General features: G+C 35.9%; 1 protein-coding gene across 4 annotated transcripts in view; it reads right to left on the bottom strand.

Moving 5' to 3' along the window:
• The window catches only part of TUSC3 (tumor suppressor candidate 3), a 203,275-nt gene that overhangs the window by 27,934 nt on the left and 156,259 nt on the right, over positions 1-19,082 (bottom strand). For 3 of the 4 annotated variants that reach the window (XM_036997242.2, XM_036997244.2, XM_073219084.1), the window contains exon 7: positions 327-390. The exons of the other annotated variant lie outside the window; for it this stretch is intronic. In XM_036997242.2, coding sequence (XP_036853137.1) covers positions 327-390 — 64 coding nt within the window. The remainder of the gene's footprint in view (positions 1-326; positions 391-19,082) is intronic. 4 annotated transcript variants of the gene reach the window in all.

Below are 19,082 nucleotides of genomic sequence, written 5' to 3'. Positions count from 1 at the left end.
ATTTTTTTTCTCCCCATTAACATCATGTAGGGGAAAATCATACAAGGTCACAAAAAACTCAAACCAGAGATAATCAATGTGAAGCGAAAGCTAATACTCTGAAATTGAAGAGTCAGTAAAAGAGAAATTATAGTCCATTAATGATTCAGAATAAAAACCAAATTATATTGTAATAGGAAATAATTAGCATAGGAATTTAAAAATTAATCGTATAGTAAAGTTTAAGTTTAATGTTTTTTAAAGGCTTGTTATTTACTGTCAGGAAAAACATCAATAGCATGCAGCTTTGGTTTGGCCTTTTCAATCCATCATATTTGAAAGGATACTTAGTACCAGAATAATGTGTGACTCTGCCACGAATTGTGCCTGGCTGCTTCCATGAATGTAGCTCTATAAAACAAGACAAAGAGGCAAAAATTACAATCTGGGGAATGGGGAGTTTGGGGTAGGTTTTTTGTTGTAGCTCTTTGTTTTGTGCTTTGTAGTCTTATGCCATTAAGACAAACATTGGAAATACCACTAATTAGGGTCCTATTTAGAATTCTTTTGAATAGTTATCAGTTAACTGGAGTAAGAAATGAAAGTCTTGGCTGATGATACTCTGCAAACTGTAGAAAATAACAAACAATATCAAGAGTAAACAATGTAACTTGTTAAGAGATTTCCCACAAACACATACACATAGTGTAATGATTCTTCACAATTACTGCAAGATGTGAGATGCAAATTAGTGCAACTAAGCTTGCTGATTCTTCACCATTTAAAATAAATCCAAAACGATCTATCAATTAAATGTTAAATAATTTTTCCATATTATCAAAGTTTTTAAAATAAGGAGATAGCTTATAAATACATTCATTTCATGAAGGCATTAAATAGATTTTTTTCAAAATATAGTTACTAAAAAACAATTTTTACCAACTGAGAAATGTATAGTTTTCTATATGTAGTAAGAACTATATTAGTTGATACCAGTCAGTTTTAGAAAATCTGAACCAAATCTCCATCTAGGATATTTTGCTTCTAAGAAACTGATTCCCACAGTATTTCTGCTGTTAATTTCTCTTATGGAAATTAGTTGCTATACAGTTGCTTTAAATAAAAGTTCTTTTCCAGGTTTCTGTTTATAAAAAATGTTTTGGGAAAAAAAAGGCCACCTACAATATAAATCAGTGTCCTCAATTGGTGGTCTTCATATTACATATGAAGTGTAATTGTATCATTTGAAAGGACCACTTTGGTCCTCTCAAAATTTTCCTCTATTTTTGAAAATAGAATGGATAAAAGCACAAGTGCTTTAATGGAAAGAGCATTTATCTTGAGTCAGAAAATCACTTCTTGGGCTTAACACTGGACATGTCACCAAATCTCAAAAGTTCACTATCCCTCATCTATAAAATTGGTAACTGAATCAGATGATTCCTACAATCTTTTTCAAGTATATTAAATCTGTGCTTTGTCATAAATTGCCTTGGTATTTTCATATCAAGGCTCTTCTTTATACTCTGATCAAACTGTCCTGGTTTCCATCTCTAATTTCTCAGTAATTCATAGCATAGCTGCCAACCGTGTGTTTGCATGTGTTTTTTAAGCATAGCTTCAAGCAAACTGGCTAAAGATAGTCATTTGTGGTTCACTCCCATTATAGGAACATTGTGAGGAATCTTATCCACATGTTGACTTCTGACTCTTTCATTTGGGGACAAGTTTATAGCTTATAATCTAGCTGCTAGCTAATCATTTAAGGTTTTAAGCATTATTGATAAATGGCAATAGTGAAATTATGAGAAACACAGGTAGCAAAACAAAAACAAATACGAACTGTGCTTGACATCAATTATGATTAGAAACTAAGACCCTCAGAATTAAGAAACAAATGTTTTATTCATCTATTATGACAGGAAGATTAATAACAAATACAACGATACCAAGTGTTAATAATAATTCCTACCATTTATCGAGCACTCATTTTAGTTAGACACTTTCAAAGTTTTATATGCAATATCCTATGTAATACTGATAGTCTTACAGGGTAGGCATTTTTATTACAGCCATTTCATAGGTAAGGTAACTGAGGCTTAAGGGAGGTGAAGAAAGTCACCCAAGTTTTCACATCTAATTATGCAAACACGGATTTGAAATTAGGTCAGCTTTATTTCAGATCCTGAGCTCTTACTCATTATACTACCTTGTTATTTGTGAGGTGTTTGACTGGATGCTTCATAGGTGTTATCCCATTGTATCTTCCAAACAACCACTATCAGGTCATATTTCAAATGAGGGAACCAAGATTTAGAGAAATTAACTAACTTAAGGTTGTATAACTAGTAACTGGTAGAATTTTGGACTGAAACCTGGGTCTGATGACCTTCAAGGTCCATGCCTTTTCCATCTCATTATAATAACATCAAAAGACAGGGAGATAATCTAGCGAAGCATTTTGTAAGAGCTGTATCTGGCAATCACATAATTAAATATAATTAGAATCACAATTTAAAGAAGCAAGAACTTTAGATATTTTCAAGGTGAGTTGTTTCAGAACTTTTTCTGTTTAAGCAGTAGAACCTTCTCTGGTCCCGTCAGCAGTGGACTTCCACGTTTCAGATCCTGTGGTCAGCCCTTGGTCTAGATCTGACTTATCTGAAGAATGTGCTACATGTGGTCACTCTCCTTGTTTGCAGTATTTTTTTCACTTGACCTCTAGGATGTCACTCTTGATTCTCTTCACTGGCTCTACTCCCTCCTCAGGCCCCTAGGCTATTCCCTCCATAATCCTAACTAAATTCTGCAATGTCAGAGCTCTGTATACTTGAGCCCAATTCTCTATTCTCAGTCTTCCCAGGTGTGCTCATATAATCCCAGGACTTTACTATTTCTCTACTGATGATTCCCACATGTATATCTCCAACCCACTCTTCAGACTTGAATATTGGTTTGATATATATATCCACTTGGCAAGGTTAACAGTCTTTATAAATAGACTCTACATGGAAGTCTAAAACTTTAAATGGTCAAAACCAAACTTTCGATATGCCTCCCTTTCTATCCTAGGAAGAGCAACTTAATATTTTCAAGTTGTTTAGGCCAAAGCCTTGGAATCATCTGTGTCCCTTCTTCTGTCCTCGCTCCCTCCCTCCCTCCCTCCGCCTATCTCCAGTCATTCTGAAGACACTGTTGGCTCCACTTTCGAAGTCCACTGTGAACTCAAGCACTTTCTCCCACTTCCAGGAAGCACCAGCAAAGGAGCCTTAGGATAAGGCCCGAGACTTACTGTCTGCTCCAAGCCGGCATCATCTCTCGCCTGCATTATTGTAATGGCCTCCTTGGCTCTCCCTGCCTCTGTCCTGTGGTCTATTTGTCAGTCACATTCATTCTATTAAAACTACTCAGATTCCATCATTACTTCACTCAGAGCCCTTCAGTTCTTCCTCCAAGTGTGAGAGAAATATATCATGCTATCTATTCTCTGCTTCCACTGCAGCACCAAGGACCCCACAGACCTCCATCAGGGAAAAGCACAGCAGGTCACAAGCCCACCCTGGGTCCCTGGAGACTCATCACCCACTGTAACTCATCTGTAAAACCCGTGGCTTAGTTCCCATATACATGGGGCAGTATGAAGTGAAGGCTGGGGGACATCCCTGCTTCTGCTAGCTGCCAGCTCTGTTATCCTGAACAAATTACTTAACTTCAGTGATCTTTGTCTTTCATAGGATTAGGAAAAGTCTTCAAAATATGGTCCTAAAAATCCAATAAGATAATGCCATGTTAAATAATTAGTATAGCACTTGGTTTTTTCTATAGTAAATAATAAAGAATAATCAAGAATATATCATTTTAAAGTCTCTATTCCAGTGTATACCTTCTAAATATTAGATGGGCATGCTTCAATACCTATCAGAAATTGATTTTATTTTCATAGGTGAATTTAGTGTGTTGAAATTATGTTTTAAAAAGATGATATTCAGGAACCTGTACTCACATTTGACTTTTTTGTCCATCTTCAAACTCAGTTTAAGACCATATACTTCAAAAGACTTCAGGGTTGAATGAGTTGGAATTCACTGATAAATTTTTATTGAGTAATTATTATGTATCAGGCACTGATTTAGGCAATGGGGACCCAGCATAACAAAACAGAAAATAAATAAAAAAAGAAAAACAAAAAAACACAGTGTTCTCACAGCTTACACACTCAAACTATGAGAACACATTTTGTGTACCAAAGTGCAACAGCGAGATGACTGGCACATACTGGAAGAGCAAACACAAGAACAATAGACAAATGAGCATTTCAGGGCCCTGAGCATCGGTATTAGAGGGGTATCTTTCATTTATGGGGCCACCTAAGGCAGTGACTTAAACACTGAACGAAGGCCCATGATTTTAAGCTGGTCTTAAAAATCTGCATTTAACTGATGATGTACTTTCAAAATCCTTTGACAGAAGAAATATTTAATTCCTTTGCAGCTTTAGAATGATGTTCACAAAAGAAATATTAAGTAATGGTCATTTTAGCCTAAATTATATATTTAGCTTGTATTTGTAGGCACAGTGCATTTGAAGATCAGACGATCAATCAGGAAGAAAACCTGCATCATCTTTGATATTGGATATATACATATTTTTCCCACAGACACAAATATTCTGTCAAACCATTAGTATAAATGTTCTTCACTGTCCAGCCTACTGAATATTTCATAGAGCACGTGAACAAAAATAAAATGAAAAGACTGGTTCATAAAAATTACTTTATCATAAAGTTCATTAGCATGACTTACTGAAAGGCTAATTTTTTTAGAAGAAAAATTAGATGAGTTGAAGTGTGCATAGCATAATATAAATACATACAAATATCTTCATTTCAAGTAACATACTTCAAAATAAAAATTAGTAATACTTCTCACATAAAAGTATCAGAAAAGGAAATGGAAATTAACTAAATAAAATATATGTCAGTAAATGAAAGAAACCTCATTCCATTTAAGTTATTCATAAACTCCTGGTAAGATGATATCAGTTATTATGCTCTGTTTTGTCACTACTACTTTAAAATTGGTAGTAAGTAAGCATTAAGAGGTCCTTTGATACACTTAACGTTCTGAAAATAACAATGACCAGTGTGAATCAACAGGCTGTGGTCTGAGAAGGCAGCTACTGTAACGGAAAGCACTGAACTTGGAACCAGGAGACTTGGTTTCTAGAGCTGATAATATCCATTCAGTTTAAGAAACTAGTTGTTAATCTTCGTCGGTTCAATTATTTGGGTCTTAGTTTCCTAGTCTGTGAAATAAAGACACTAAAATAGATTGCATCAATAAAACTGGGTGGTAAAATAGTTTATAAAATGGATTTCAATCAAAATGCTTGAGTTTGTATCCCTAGCCTGAATCTGTCACTAGTGTGACTCTACACAAAATTACTCTAAATCTAAAACTGCCCCACTATATAATGGAAAAGGCAAAATGTGAGAAATGAATTAGATACTAATGTAAAATATTTAACATCAGGTGTAAAACCCCGTCAACAGTCAATAAATGTTATCCTCTTCTTATTACAAGTAATTAAGATTCGAATGAATTTTGAGATTTTACTCCATCTTAGTCACGTGGCTCACAGATGAGGATAGAGTGCCTATTGGTTTATGTCTACTGTCAATCAATTAACAGTGGACTATGTCTGGGTTCAATTCTCCCAGGAGTGAGTAATTTTTTTATATTTCAAGTCTCTAATACACGAAGCTGGTATTAAAATTTTCAGCCTTGGAGTAAAAGCAAGACACGAACAAACAACCTATTTAATGAAACACTGTGTCAACTAAATGGGCTTTGGAGCCAAACCAAACCCCATTGGTTGGTTAATGGCAAGGAAGTATCCTGGGTCACCACTGTTACTACACAAAACAAAGATAACAGAAGCAGAGTACAAAAAGTTGTTCAGTAATACATATAAATCAGGAAATACCTCTTTTGAGGACAATAATATATAGGAGTCAAGTTAGTTTTTATTTCTCCTTTATTCATCAATAAAATATATATTGCCTCTATCTACTTTGATATAAATTCCATTTTAGAAAAAAAAAAAAGAAAAACCAAAAAATTATAAGTGTGCTTAAACTGATCCCAGAGAGATGTAAGTGGTTTTGATTTTTGATCATTATATAAAGTAAGTTATTTCAAAAGAATCATTAATGACAAGAAAATGGCAAATGAATGAGACTAAGATTTGATATTGTTGGGTGTTAACCCAAATGACAATCTGTCTCAGTTCAAGGTCAAATGCACAAAAGCACTGTTGGTTCCTTCTTTCCATTAAAATACATGATTGCAAAATGAACCAAGAACTTGTCAACAGTCAGAGGACATGCTGCCGTGATTACCTTTTGCCATCGTATGAATTCTTTCTCTCCAATCTTTCCATGTAGTTTGACTCAAATCAGTGTGAAATGACATGTACATTTTCTTTCTGCCCATTTTCTTTCCACGTTCTTGCATACATCACAACAAACTACCTGTGTGAATCCTCTAATAAAACTTTTTCAGTTCCTCATGTACTACCTCCCAGGACAAGGACCCTAGACACTTGAAATGTAAGAAAATCTTTTAAGTGATAGTCACAAAAGCACATTATCACTTTTCTTTGCAATAGCCAAAAATTAAAATTAAAAAAAAAAAGGAAATGTGGTAATTTATCAACAAAGACTATGGTATGAAAATCTTGTATTTGATAGTACTTCTAAAAAAGTCAAGTTGCCTCATTGTTTTTAAATTTATCTGTCTCTGAAATTAATTTTGGCTATTTAAGAGTTCTGAATAGAAAAGCCATTACTTTCCTAGTCAAAACCTATATAAAAATGCGGGATTTTTTTGTGTATAATAGAATCAATCACATTTTTCTTTACTATGTACTTTGAAGAAATAATTTAGTAGTTCAAAATATGTAAGTTAGGATTTTAGTAATGACACCCTAGTTCTGAGTCTCCTTTGTGTGCTAAGGTACCCAGAATACTAAAATGAAATAATCTTTATTTCCTTTTTAGTTTCTTTCTGGGAATACTAATGTATCTGGGAAAGGATTCTTTTGAACAGTTAAGATACACTATCTAACATAGTGTTAAAATTAATAGAAATACTAAGAGGCATCCAACCATCTTCCCATTATATGGTATTATAATCCTGCTTACGATGGGACCAATTAATTACGTCTTGAGTAAAAACAAAATGGGAGAAGGCAGGTGGGCAGGTTGGCTTCTGTGAGGTTGGTTAATGGCACGGGAAGGATCCTGGGTCACCACTGTGACTGCACAAAACAAAGGTGAAATCCCAACATACTTATCACTTTGACATTCTAATAAAAGATTTCTCTCTTTCTCGATAGTCACATTTCTAGCCCTTTCCTTAAGGGTCTTCTTTTTATTTATCAACCTACGTCGACTTCTCTGAGGTAGCACTGGTTTGGCTAGGCTGCTACGCCACGTGGCGGATGTGACAGAGATCATACAGCAACTCGGCCCAGTCCTTCTGGGTCGTGGGAAAGAAGAGATGTAAATAGGTATTATCTACATCCAGGTGGCAAAGGATGCCACTGTTTGATTTTTCCCAGAGGCTACATATATCTGGTGCATGAAATTCCTAACTACTTTATTTACTATTTGGCTTAAGCTAAAAAATGCCCATAATAGACATAAAATAAAAATTATTCATGAAAACAGTGATAAATCTGATTGGTTGCCAGTCAACATACTCTGCCGGCTGTTAGCACTAAGCCATTGGTCTCTTGTTAACTGAAATTTTAGGGCATTTTTTTTAGCCCTATTCCAGTTGAATTTACTGCATGACCAGTTGTGGAGTGTTGAAACTTTCACAGGCCCAAGCCCTACTATAAAAGTTCTTTTTTGAAGATCAAAAAGGTTGACAACTCAGTGATTCTCAAAAATGTGTGTGCATGAGATTTACCTGGGGTATTTTTTTTTAAAAACATATGTTCCAACCCCATATATGGAGATTCTACTATAATAGGTCTGCAGTAATACCAGAAATTTGCACTGTTCATGAGCTGAAAAGAATTTCTACACCTACACTTTGAAAGAGGCTGTATGGCAAAAGGGGAAAGTATAATCCTATAAAAAGCTGTCAGAAAGGTTACGTATTCAGAGAAAACACCTTATTAATATGAAGTTCGTTTTTTAAATAAAGAATTGCTACATATTCAGAGGAAACATTAGTATGAGATTTTTTTTAAACAATAAAAGAATTGCTATTTCAAATGTAGTAATATGAAGTACCATGGATTCAAGCTTATAAAAACAATGTTGGCTGCAAATTAGGCCCAAGACACAGAAGAAACCACATACTATTTTTCAGGCAGGTGAGCGACAAATAGGATCACAGTTTATGTCTAAAGACTCAAATTTCAAATACTGTCCAGTATCCTCAGTGATTTTCTAGACTGCTACAAAACATGGTAGGAACGGGACATACCGGAAATGGGAGAACCAGGGGAGAGGCTAGCAGTCCTAACCAGGGACATGGAGCTGGGGGCAGTCTGTGGCTAACTGTGGCCCCTGGCTGGGACCGGATGCTTGGTCTCAAACCCTTCTCCACGTCTGTCAGCCCTGAGAGTAAGTGGAGAAAGTTTTCTCCCCGTGAGCTTTACCTGCATTACAGTGCTGGTAAGCCTGGTAGTTCATGTATCCTAGAATACATGTGCGTAGGGCAGGACTAACAAAACAGAACAAAGCAGTGCCAGTCAATATTATGTAAAGCATAAACAGAATATGCTGACATAGTTCCTTACAACTGTCCCTCCCTAGAAAGGTCAGCCAACAAGAACACAGGATGCAGGAAGGGAAAATGTCTAGGATATTGCAAAATAACCCTAGTCAGACACCACAAAAAGCCCAGACACTAGTGAGACAGCTGAGGGGGATAAATTATGTTTGGACAAGCAGTTTTTATTTTTTGAGCAAAATGGATACTATGACCAATGAGATAAAAAAAAAAACTTATCCACCGTACTTTCAAAACGTTGGAAGAATATGATAACGTAAGTTTCTTCCAAGTATACAGCACAAATTTAAAAGGTTCTGTGGCTCACCTTCTAAGTAATTTTAGTAATTAATATTTTGTTGATAATAGATTTCTAGACTTGTATTTTCATTTTATTTAGTAACAAAACAAAACTTGACATGCATAGCATAATCACGCTCATAAAATTTTCTTTTGTAACTAAAGCAATAAAAAGTTCAAAGTGCAAAGTTATTTGTTATATTCTCCAGCATTTAAAAATCCAGCTGAATTGCTTTTAATGCGAAATATGTTGAATATGTAAATCTACAATACAAAAGCTTTGGTGGCTGTCATATCAGGTATACATGACAAGTATAATAGAATCAAAATGTGTGTTTCTTTTTTTATTCTTGAAAAACAACCATTAGGGAAGTTTAATATTCTCATGTCATTATTATAAGTGTAACCCAAAATGCAAGAACAAGAAAACAACAAAAATTTCCATCATTCTGTATTAAAAAAGAACAGAACTCATTTCATATCACCAAATATTTTGCACCTGTGATTAACTGAAGAAACATATTAGGAACAGAGTTTCCCTGTGCCCTATTCTAGCTTTGCAAATAAATTGAATTGGTTTCCCCTAAGAAAACCATTTAATCTCTCTGTAACTCATTTTCCTGGTACAAATCATTTTTTGTTATTTATGGAACTATTAGGTGATAGAAAAGATGTTATTAACAAGCAAAGTCTGTAAAATTTATTGAAACAAAAAATGAACAAGCGTCTTTTGAAGCCTAGTCCGTCTCCGAATTTCTCTTATTTTTCTGATGTATCTTTAAAAATGGATGTCCTCATCTCTATTCTCAGTACTCACGTGACAATAATTCTTTGATAGAAATTCTAAGTGTATTCACATGGATGACGACAGGCGATTACTGCTTAATAAGGAACCTTTCAGCATATCTGTTCGATCATCCTCTGATTGTTAGACTTTGTATTTATTCTTGTCCCCACCTCACTGGCTGGCATGTGAGCGAAATACTGCTGAGTCGGAGTCCCATTACATCAGGCTGGACTATCTGCTCTTTCAGTTTTCCTAGTCTAGTTCTTCAGATAGCTTTAGTTCGTATCCGTGAAACTTCTCTCATATTGTCTTAAGAACGATGGTTTCTCTAATGTTTGCCCAATGCCAACTGCTTTAGAAGTCCAGGTCAACCATTTTCTGTGTGCCCAGGACCGTTGCATTCTGATGAGCAAGTCTGGGAAGTCACTGCCTCTAAATCTTTGGAATCACAGACTTGATCTTGACATTTGATGTGAAATACAGTGCAATGCTATGATGCATGAGTCCCTTCCAAGAAATGAGAATGCCACTGGTAAGGATTCTGATGTCAGAGCCATATAACAGATGACAGTACCGTAGCTTTGCAGGCCTGCAGGGTGGGCTTAAGTGATGATGGACATTAGGCTGAATCTGCTAATCTGCCAAATGAGACATTAGATTCTTGATGTAGTTTTCTATTTCTTTAGGCTTACTATTTAAAGGCTGCAAATTAAGAACATTCATCTTTATATTCAGTTGGTTTACCAGCGATGTGAATCCGCATATATGTGAAGAATTCTGTATGTAACAGGCTGACATACAACTTCTGGTTCTATGATAAAAACTTTCAGCACCAAACGCAGTTGAGTACCAAGTTTCAAAGGCTGGGAGCTCTGGTTCCAAACCAGGCTGCAGTGTTTGAATTGCAGCTGTTGAAGGACTAGGCACCTTACGTAACCCACCGATGCTTAACTTTCCTAATCTTAAAACAAGGTTATAATGATTTAAAGCTGGTAGGAAAGCATGACAGAAAGTAAGCCTTCATTGTTAGCTATTGTTGTTGTTTATCCCACCAGTATTTACTGAATGTTTGACATGTGACAGGTACATTTCTATGCACTTGAGGTAAAACAGTGAACAGAGCAGATATCCCTGCTCAGTGACGTCAGTGTGTTGGTGAGAACTTAGATTTTACTCTGGGTCACATGAAAAGCCACAATAGGAAGGTTTGTAGCAGAAGAGTAACATCATATATGCTGAGAATAAGACTATCAGGGAACAGGGACAAAAGCGGCAACCAGAGAGGTCGCCAGGGCACACAGCAGAGGGACACAGGAAGTTTAAAGACGGCCAATGGCAGGTCCAGTCTGCTTACATTTTAAAGGAAGAACAATAGTATTTCTTGTTTCCTTTGTTTTTTTATGCAAAAGGAGACTACAACTTTATAACTGATAGAAAATGTAGTAAAAATTTAGTTTAAGTCCAAATTCTTGGTACATATCTATAGTAATACAAATATAGGGCATTTATATTCAACTTGGGTTACAGGGATTTAAAATAAAAATCTACATATTGAGGTATATATTCATGTATAGTAAAACAGGTCATACAATGGTAACTAACATCTTAATTATAAAAGAGCTATGTTACATTATTTGTCCATGAATTTCTTTTCTCTTCTTACATCTTTTCTTTTGATGATTCTTCAGTTCTAAAGTTCTGGCTTATTTAACTGAGCTACCCTCTAGATCCATCCATATTGTTGCAAATGGTAGGATTTCTTTTCTTTTTATGTATGCCAATGAATTTTAAGAATAAGTGGTCATCAGTATGTACTATAAGCATATAAATTTAAAAATCATATTCTGAGATTTCAAATGCATTACAAATATATTTGTGTATTACTGTATTATGAGTACTTATACACACTCAATCTATTTTTTACACATAAATTGGTCATTTTTATTCGCTTTTTCTTCATAGATTAAAAAAATCTTACATTAGCTTACAAATATCAAGTTCAGAATTTATCTTCACTCACTGAGAGTGTGACACTCTAAGTATATACCTTCTTCAAAGACTAAGAGCAACCTCTTTTTTAACTATGGCTTAAAAAAAAAAAACTGGCTAATTCATAAAAAAATCCCTCAGATTTGTTCTTACTCAGAAATGCCCCATAGGGAAAAAAGGGCATTAACAAAATTTTCCATTAGAATATTTAAGCACAGTCAAAGCTCACATTATAGATTTAAGGTCTTTGCATTTTTGAAGTTATATAAAATTACAGGACAATACAAAAGAAAGGTGTATTTTCTAAGAAATATTATTTGGAAAATACAGCAGAAACAAATGAGTCTACTGTATGTTTTTTTACTGAGTAAAAAACTCAGTAAAAAAAACTCAGTAAAAAAAACTTGAAATGTTTTTAATGATTCTTAATAAAACTAAATAAACAGAAACCCTAAAATAGCTGGTAGAGAACAAGAAACTATAGTATATTTAACCATGCATACTACAAAAGAAATATAACCTAGGAATTTATTCATTATTGAAATATCTGCTTGGATTAATACCAGATGCTTTAACATAGCTTGCAACTTTCTATCAGTATAATTATATCAGAACCATGTTGCTATCAAATTCTCTCTCTAATAAGCATTTCCAACAGTTACAGTTTATCAAATATAACTAAAAATGTGTCTGTATTGTAACGTTGACATCTGAGGTACTTAAAACATTTTATGGCCTGAAAGAAGTTTTGAGCACTATTTGTTCTTCTATCTTTAAATGATGGCATAACTTCTATAAACTTGGATTTCAAAAATGAAAATTTTTAAACAAAATAAATCTCTATTCTCTATACTTATTGTTGCAAATGGCAAAATTTCATTCTTTTTGATGGCTGAGAAATATTCCACTGTATATATGTACCACAACTTCTTTATTCATCTATTGGATACTTTGCTTGTTTCTTTATCTTGGCTACTGTAAATAATACTGTAATGTAATAAAAATACATATATTTTTGCAAATTTCTTCTTCTAATAAATACCCAAGAATTGCTGGGTTAAAAGGTATCTCTATTTTTTGATTTTTAGGAACTTCTATACTGCTTTCCACAGTGTCTGTACCAAATTACATTCCTACCAACAATGTAGGATGGTTACCTTTTCCCCACATCCTCACCAACAGTTGTTGTTATTTCTTGTCTTTTCCATATTAACCAATCTGGCTGTGTGAGGTGGTATCTCATTGTGGTTTTGATTTGCATTTCTTTGATTAGTGATGTTGAACACCTTTGCATTCATTTGTTCATAGTACGCCTTCCTTGGAAAAATGTCTGTTCAGGTCCTCTGCCCATTTTTAATCAGATTGTTTTTTATTATATGAGTTCTTTATAAATTTTGGATATCAACCCCTTATTGGATATATTGTTTCCAAGTATCTCCTCCAGTTTATTTTATTAATTTTAAATGTTTACAAACACGTAAATTTGTATGCACATACATTTGGAAAAGCACGGAAAAACAGAAAGATCCACATAAAACTGTAAACCATTGTTACCTGTGGAACAAATTTTACAAATTGAAAGAACAAAAGGAGGCTTGTATATATTTTTGCATATAGGTCTGTATTATTTGAATCTTTTACAATGTTTACAAAAAAGTATTTGTGGATTATGTGGGGCTCAACATTTTTTTTAAAGGAAGGCAAAAATACTAACTCTCACCAACAATTAGCTTATAATATTCTAGAAAAATAAGAACTGATTACCAATGCTAGGGACATAACAAATTTAAAAAATGACTTAAATGGTCATCTGATTTAACAAAATGGAATACCTGTTGGCCTTCGTGGGCATGATTTTCAATGAACTGAAGGATACAGGAGCCAGACTACATGACCAGGAAATTAAGTCACTTGGTGGGCACAGACAAATCTTTTGGTGTGTCACATAGAAAATAAGGTCATCTAATCAATGTCAAGGCTAGGATAGAGGTGTAGTATTGAGAATCTTCAGAATAAACACAGCAGAACACATTAAATCAAAACTTTATTTTCCACAACATTTTATAAGCAGCAGCTAGGTAGACTGTAGAGCTTAACAGGAACGGGTATTAGCAAGGAAGATACAGTTGGAAAAAAAAAGAGGATAGAGATTCTGAAGAAAGGCTGATCTTACTGTTCTTGGGAGACCAGTTACGTCCCTTAAAAGAGGGTGACAGAATAGGAAAATAGGAGAGAGTTAAGAATATGGATAAGAAATGAAGATCAGAATAAGCAGGAATAAGAGAAGAAACTGAATTCAGTGATATTACTTTCAGGCTTGAGATCTTGGTTTTGGAATTGTTACAGGTTTTGATGAGGTTCCAAGTACTCATTCCCAAAGGAACAGTTTAAGTGGAATGGGTAGGTGGGTTACAGTTTAAAGAGAAACATGGAAGCCAGTGTCCTAACGGTCAACAGCATGGGTGTCTGAACAAAGGGAAATAAAAAGTTTATCATGTCTGAAGACAGAAAATGATTTAGCTAACCTTCAACAGTCCTTTAATTCTCTAATCTTATTTTTCAAAGTTACTATGTGACTGTTTTCTATGACACTTCACAAACGAGTATAAATGACACAGATTATAATATTCAATGCTAAGAAATAAATGTAACATCATTTGCAGAAACTGTGCAAATCAACTTAATGAGGTTTCTTTGCTCTTGAAAATATTAAAAAATGAAGGGCTGAACTATTATAATTTATCCTACTTAATTGGAATTAATATATCATATGGTGGCTAACTGGGATGTTTTCCTTTAACAAATCACAGTAACATTTATTCATAAAGTTAGTTTCTTGTTTATGATTTCCTTTCAGTTCCAAAAACCATAAAAACTTGACTATCAAATTGAGGGGAGGGGAACAGTGTCTTAAATAAGATTCTTAAATAGTAGAGTAACTCTAATTGTCAACTAAAATTTCTCAAGTGGAAAGCTTACTTCAGTAAACAGATAACATATATTGGCAATTAGCATTATCCTGATGAATACAAACAATCAAGGCACTATTATTCACTAAACAATATTCTCTTGAGCAAACTAAATAACTCAGAGAACACTGTGAACAGCCTTAATTCACTTAGGAGAACTGGCCTGCACAGTTCAATGGCAAACTTATCTGAAAATGATGTTAAACTACAGAAATTCCCAAAATAACGTAAAGTGACTTAAATATATATCTATATAACTTTCACCCCCTCTAAAACCTAGTAACCTCTTTTCTGAGTTGAGCTTTTCATTTGGAAAATGTAAAATGCATTACCAATGGTACAGCAACTTTGAAATGATGTTTATTCTCTCAATCTTCCAAATAATGTTTGAGAAAAAAAGGCAGAAGTTTCTAAGCCTAATGGACTAATTCTGGAACCCTACAAGAGAAGGGAGAGATCACCCCAGAATGTAATCCGTGAGCTTAAGGATCTCAACACCGAGGAGAAGCTTGGAAGAATTCTTCAGAACATTCTCTTGACTTTTTATTGCAAAGAAGAAGGCTGGTCAGGAGGGGCGATAATGGGACAGAGAAGAAGGTGGTAGTAGTTTCAGGAATAATGTTTTCTGTGTCTGCATTAGGAGGAGCAAGCCTTGATTCAGAGCAGAAGACCTTAAATTTATTGTACATAAAACCGAGAAAACCCTTGAGGGGTGGTTTGAGTTGGTGGATTAGTTAGGGCAGCGGGGTGTGGAGTGGCTTCTGGAATGCAGGTTACATTTCATTTCATGTTCTGGTGCTATTTACATAGGTGTGTTTTCTTCATGAAAATTAAGCTACACACTTATGACTTGTGCATTTGCCTAAACGTGTAATTTTGCTACAAAGATACAATTATGGATCTCATTTTCTGGGATTTGCATTTTATTAAGTACCCTGGGGATTTGTGCAGCCTATCTGCAGAACAGAACACACTGCAGGAAAAACACTGTGGGAAGGTCCCAAAGTAATTCCTTCATCATCTCAGCAATGCCCTTTCCTGCCACAGGCACTTCTGGCCATTTGATGAATGTGCTGGTTTTAAAGCCTTCTGCTCCAGTTGTCCAGCAAGCAGATAGGTCCCTGACTACAGAATGAGGACTCACTTATTTTCGCTGTTTATTTTTATCTAGTTTTAAAAAGGCAGGCCCTATACTCGGTAACACAAAAATTAGAAAGTCATAGTTTGTGGCTTCAAGAAGCCTATCATCTAGTTTAAGCAAGTGTACAAAACAAACAAAAATGAAGAGGCAATCCAAGCACTATAAAGCTAGCAGAAGAATGGAGAAGTGAACAAGGTTTCTCGGACGATACTACCAAAACTAGATAAAACTAAAGTAAAATTCCTAAAGACAGAAGAAAAAGAGCCTCTCCAGAAAGGGCAGGCTGGCGGGCGCCAAGGTAGGGAAAGGGCGGACAGCCCTGCTGGGCCCAGGAAGGAAGTGGTCAGAGATGGGGCTGGCGTGTAGGTTGTCCCTACCTGTGGAGGGCTTTTGATAAAAGGGAGACGTAACAATACCCAATTTTAATTTTATAGGCCTAAAATCATCACTGAAGACTTCTGAATGGTTAAGGAGATGACGGGATTGTACCTCACGTCCGGAAGATGAATCTGGAAGCCAGAAGGTTACGGGCTGCAGCCAGACAAGGATGCAGGTGAGTCATTCCGTTAGTGACTGTGAGGCCCAGCCGTGCACTTAGATCTGGGTCCCCTGCCACGCTACTTGGATCACGCTACTTGCCGTCTCTGAGTCCGGCTGCCTCACCTGCAACTGGCTACTTCACCTAAAGGTACTGTACTGGCTGCAGGAGGTAACATGTAAAGCTTCTAACGCGTTAGAGGTCGTTCATCATCATCTACCTTTTCACAGGGCTCAGTCTTTTCCTGTGCTCTTAGATACAGTGTATTTAGATGGCTCACAAGAGTTCTGCCCGGAGCAACATTGATGGGGACAATGGGTCAGGCAGAATGGAAACAAAATGCAGAAGGTATTTAAAAATGCAGAAAGATCAATCAACCGGGTCTAATTCAATATGCCAAAGGAGAACTGGGAAATGTGAAAGTAGACAAAATAGGCAAAATCCATCTTCTCCAGCAGTGCTGGTTGTCATCTCCTACTTGGACTGGGCCAAAGCTTCTGGATTGGTGTTCTTCCCTCTAATAAGATACTCTGAAGTATTTATAAGGCAGAACCACTACGGTTATACTTGCTTAAGACTGATTTGTATTGTGTGGATAATGCTAGACAGGCAGTGTTCCTAAATAACGGTTGATTCCTTGTTCAACCGAGTTCTCTACCTAAAAATTCAATGGTATATCTTTCCCTCTCACCCCAAACTTGCTGCCAAGTTAATATTACTAAGAGAAAACTCTCTTGTTAACCAGTGGTAACCCATCAGTTATGCAGGTTAACCAATCTGCCTACCTGACATTCCAATATAGATGATCTTGACTGCAATGTATCTTTCCAAATTTAATATACTCTAACTTTGGCCACCCTCTCTTTTCTAGTCAGGCTGTGTTTCCTGTATAACACACACCATTCTGACTGCTTTCTTCCATCCTAATGTATGCTCACCTATCAGTTGGAGTACTTTCTATCGTCTTTTGAACTGACAAGTATGACTTAAATCTAACTACCACTTTCTCAATGAAGCTTTTCACAGTACTCTATTCTTAATAGTTTTTCTAATCTGAAACTCTGAAGTATTTCGAAATCAGAACCACTAAGTTTATACTTGCATATACACTGATTTGTTTTCTGCTTTACCTTTTTCTTTTCTTTTTTTTTTGGTAAGCCATTGCAAATGTTTGCCAACTGTTGAAACAGGACCATGATTGTGCATATTAACCTGTAAAGTACATAAGATAATGCTAGACAGAAAGTGTTTTGAAGTAACTGTTGATTATCCAACTCAATGTTCTACCTAAAAATTCAAGGTTATATTTTTCTTCCCCCACCAAAAATCTTAGTTGGCACACATTATCAGCTTGCCTCCCAAACCAACCTCAAAATCATCTCAAGCCTCTCTGAATTCTGCTCATTTTACCACATACGAAGTTCTACAATTACCACTCTAGAGTCACCCCTCATCCATTTTATTCGGGCACCCCTCATCTGTTGCCAAGGTCTCCCAACAGTTTTGTGTTGCTTTTCTAAAATACAAATCTGCCCAGGTAACTCAAAGGCTGACAGGCTTCTGGCAGCCAGGCGCCTCCAGAAGACAGTCTGAACATGTCAGCTTGTCACACAGGGCTTTTCCAAATCTGTGCCCAGTGAGCTTCCTCAGCATCACTCCAACAGTACTGAATTTTACTCTATTTACATTCATTACCCTGAGCCTCCCAATAACTTTTCATACCTCTGTGCTTTTAAGCATTTTCTATACTTTATTCTACTTTGCCCGGTCGTGGGGTGTTGAATAGTGTCCCCCAAAGCTCATGTCCACCCTGAAATTCAGTGTGAACTTATTTGCTAATAGGGTCTCTGCAGATGTAATTAGGGCCAAGATCATAGCAGATTAGGGTGGGCCCTAAACCCAAGGAGAGTATCCTCATAAGAGACAAACTCAGAGGAGGTGCAGCAGTAGGTGAAGGCAGAGATGCATCCACAGTCGCGCTATGCCAAGGACTGCTGGGAATCACCAAGGTGAAGAGAGGTGTGGGGTGGTTTTCCTCTCAGAACCTGTGAAAGGTGCCAATTCTGCTACCATCTTGGTGTTAGACTTGGGCCTCCTGAACTGAAAGAGAACAAAGTTCTGTTGTTTTAGAAAGCTACCCAGTTTGTGGCCCTCTGTTATGGCAGCTCTAAAAAATTAATACACCTAGTTATTCAATTGTCAAAATCCTTCTTAAAGATCTTGGCTCTTGAATTTCTCTTTCCCCTTCCTCATCTCCTTAAGACTGATTCCAGCAGGAAGCATCGCTGCATCTCTGCTCCCACAGAGCCATATTCAGCCTCCTGCTCAACCCAGGGAGCTGTGTGATTGGTGTCTGTTTAGATCTTACTTCCCCCTGTGGATCTGGGAGCACATCAAGAGAGAAAAAACTTATTTGTTCTCTGGTTTCCAGTATTTAGTGGTGCTTGATATAATAGATGCTTAAAATTATTTGCTGAAAAAATCTAAAAAAGGGTTTTAAAAAATAACATTAGCCATTCAACTTACAAATGTTTATATTGTATCCAATACTGTCATTATGGTACTCATAGCAGAAGTTCAAAGTTCACAA

This window comes from Manis javanica, chromosome 12 (genome assembly GCF_040802235.1).
Source record: "Manis javanica isolate MJ-LG chromosome 12, MJ_LKY, whole genome shotgun sequence".
NCBI classification, from domain to species: domain Eukaryota; kingdom Metazoa; phylum Chordata; class Mammalia; order Pholidota; family Manidae; genus Manis; species Manis javanica.
This window is presented reverse-complemented; position numbering and strand designations above follow the sequence as displayed.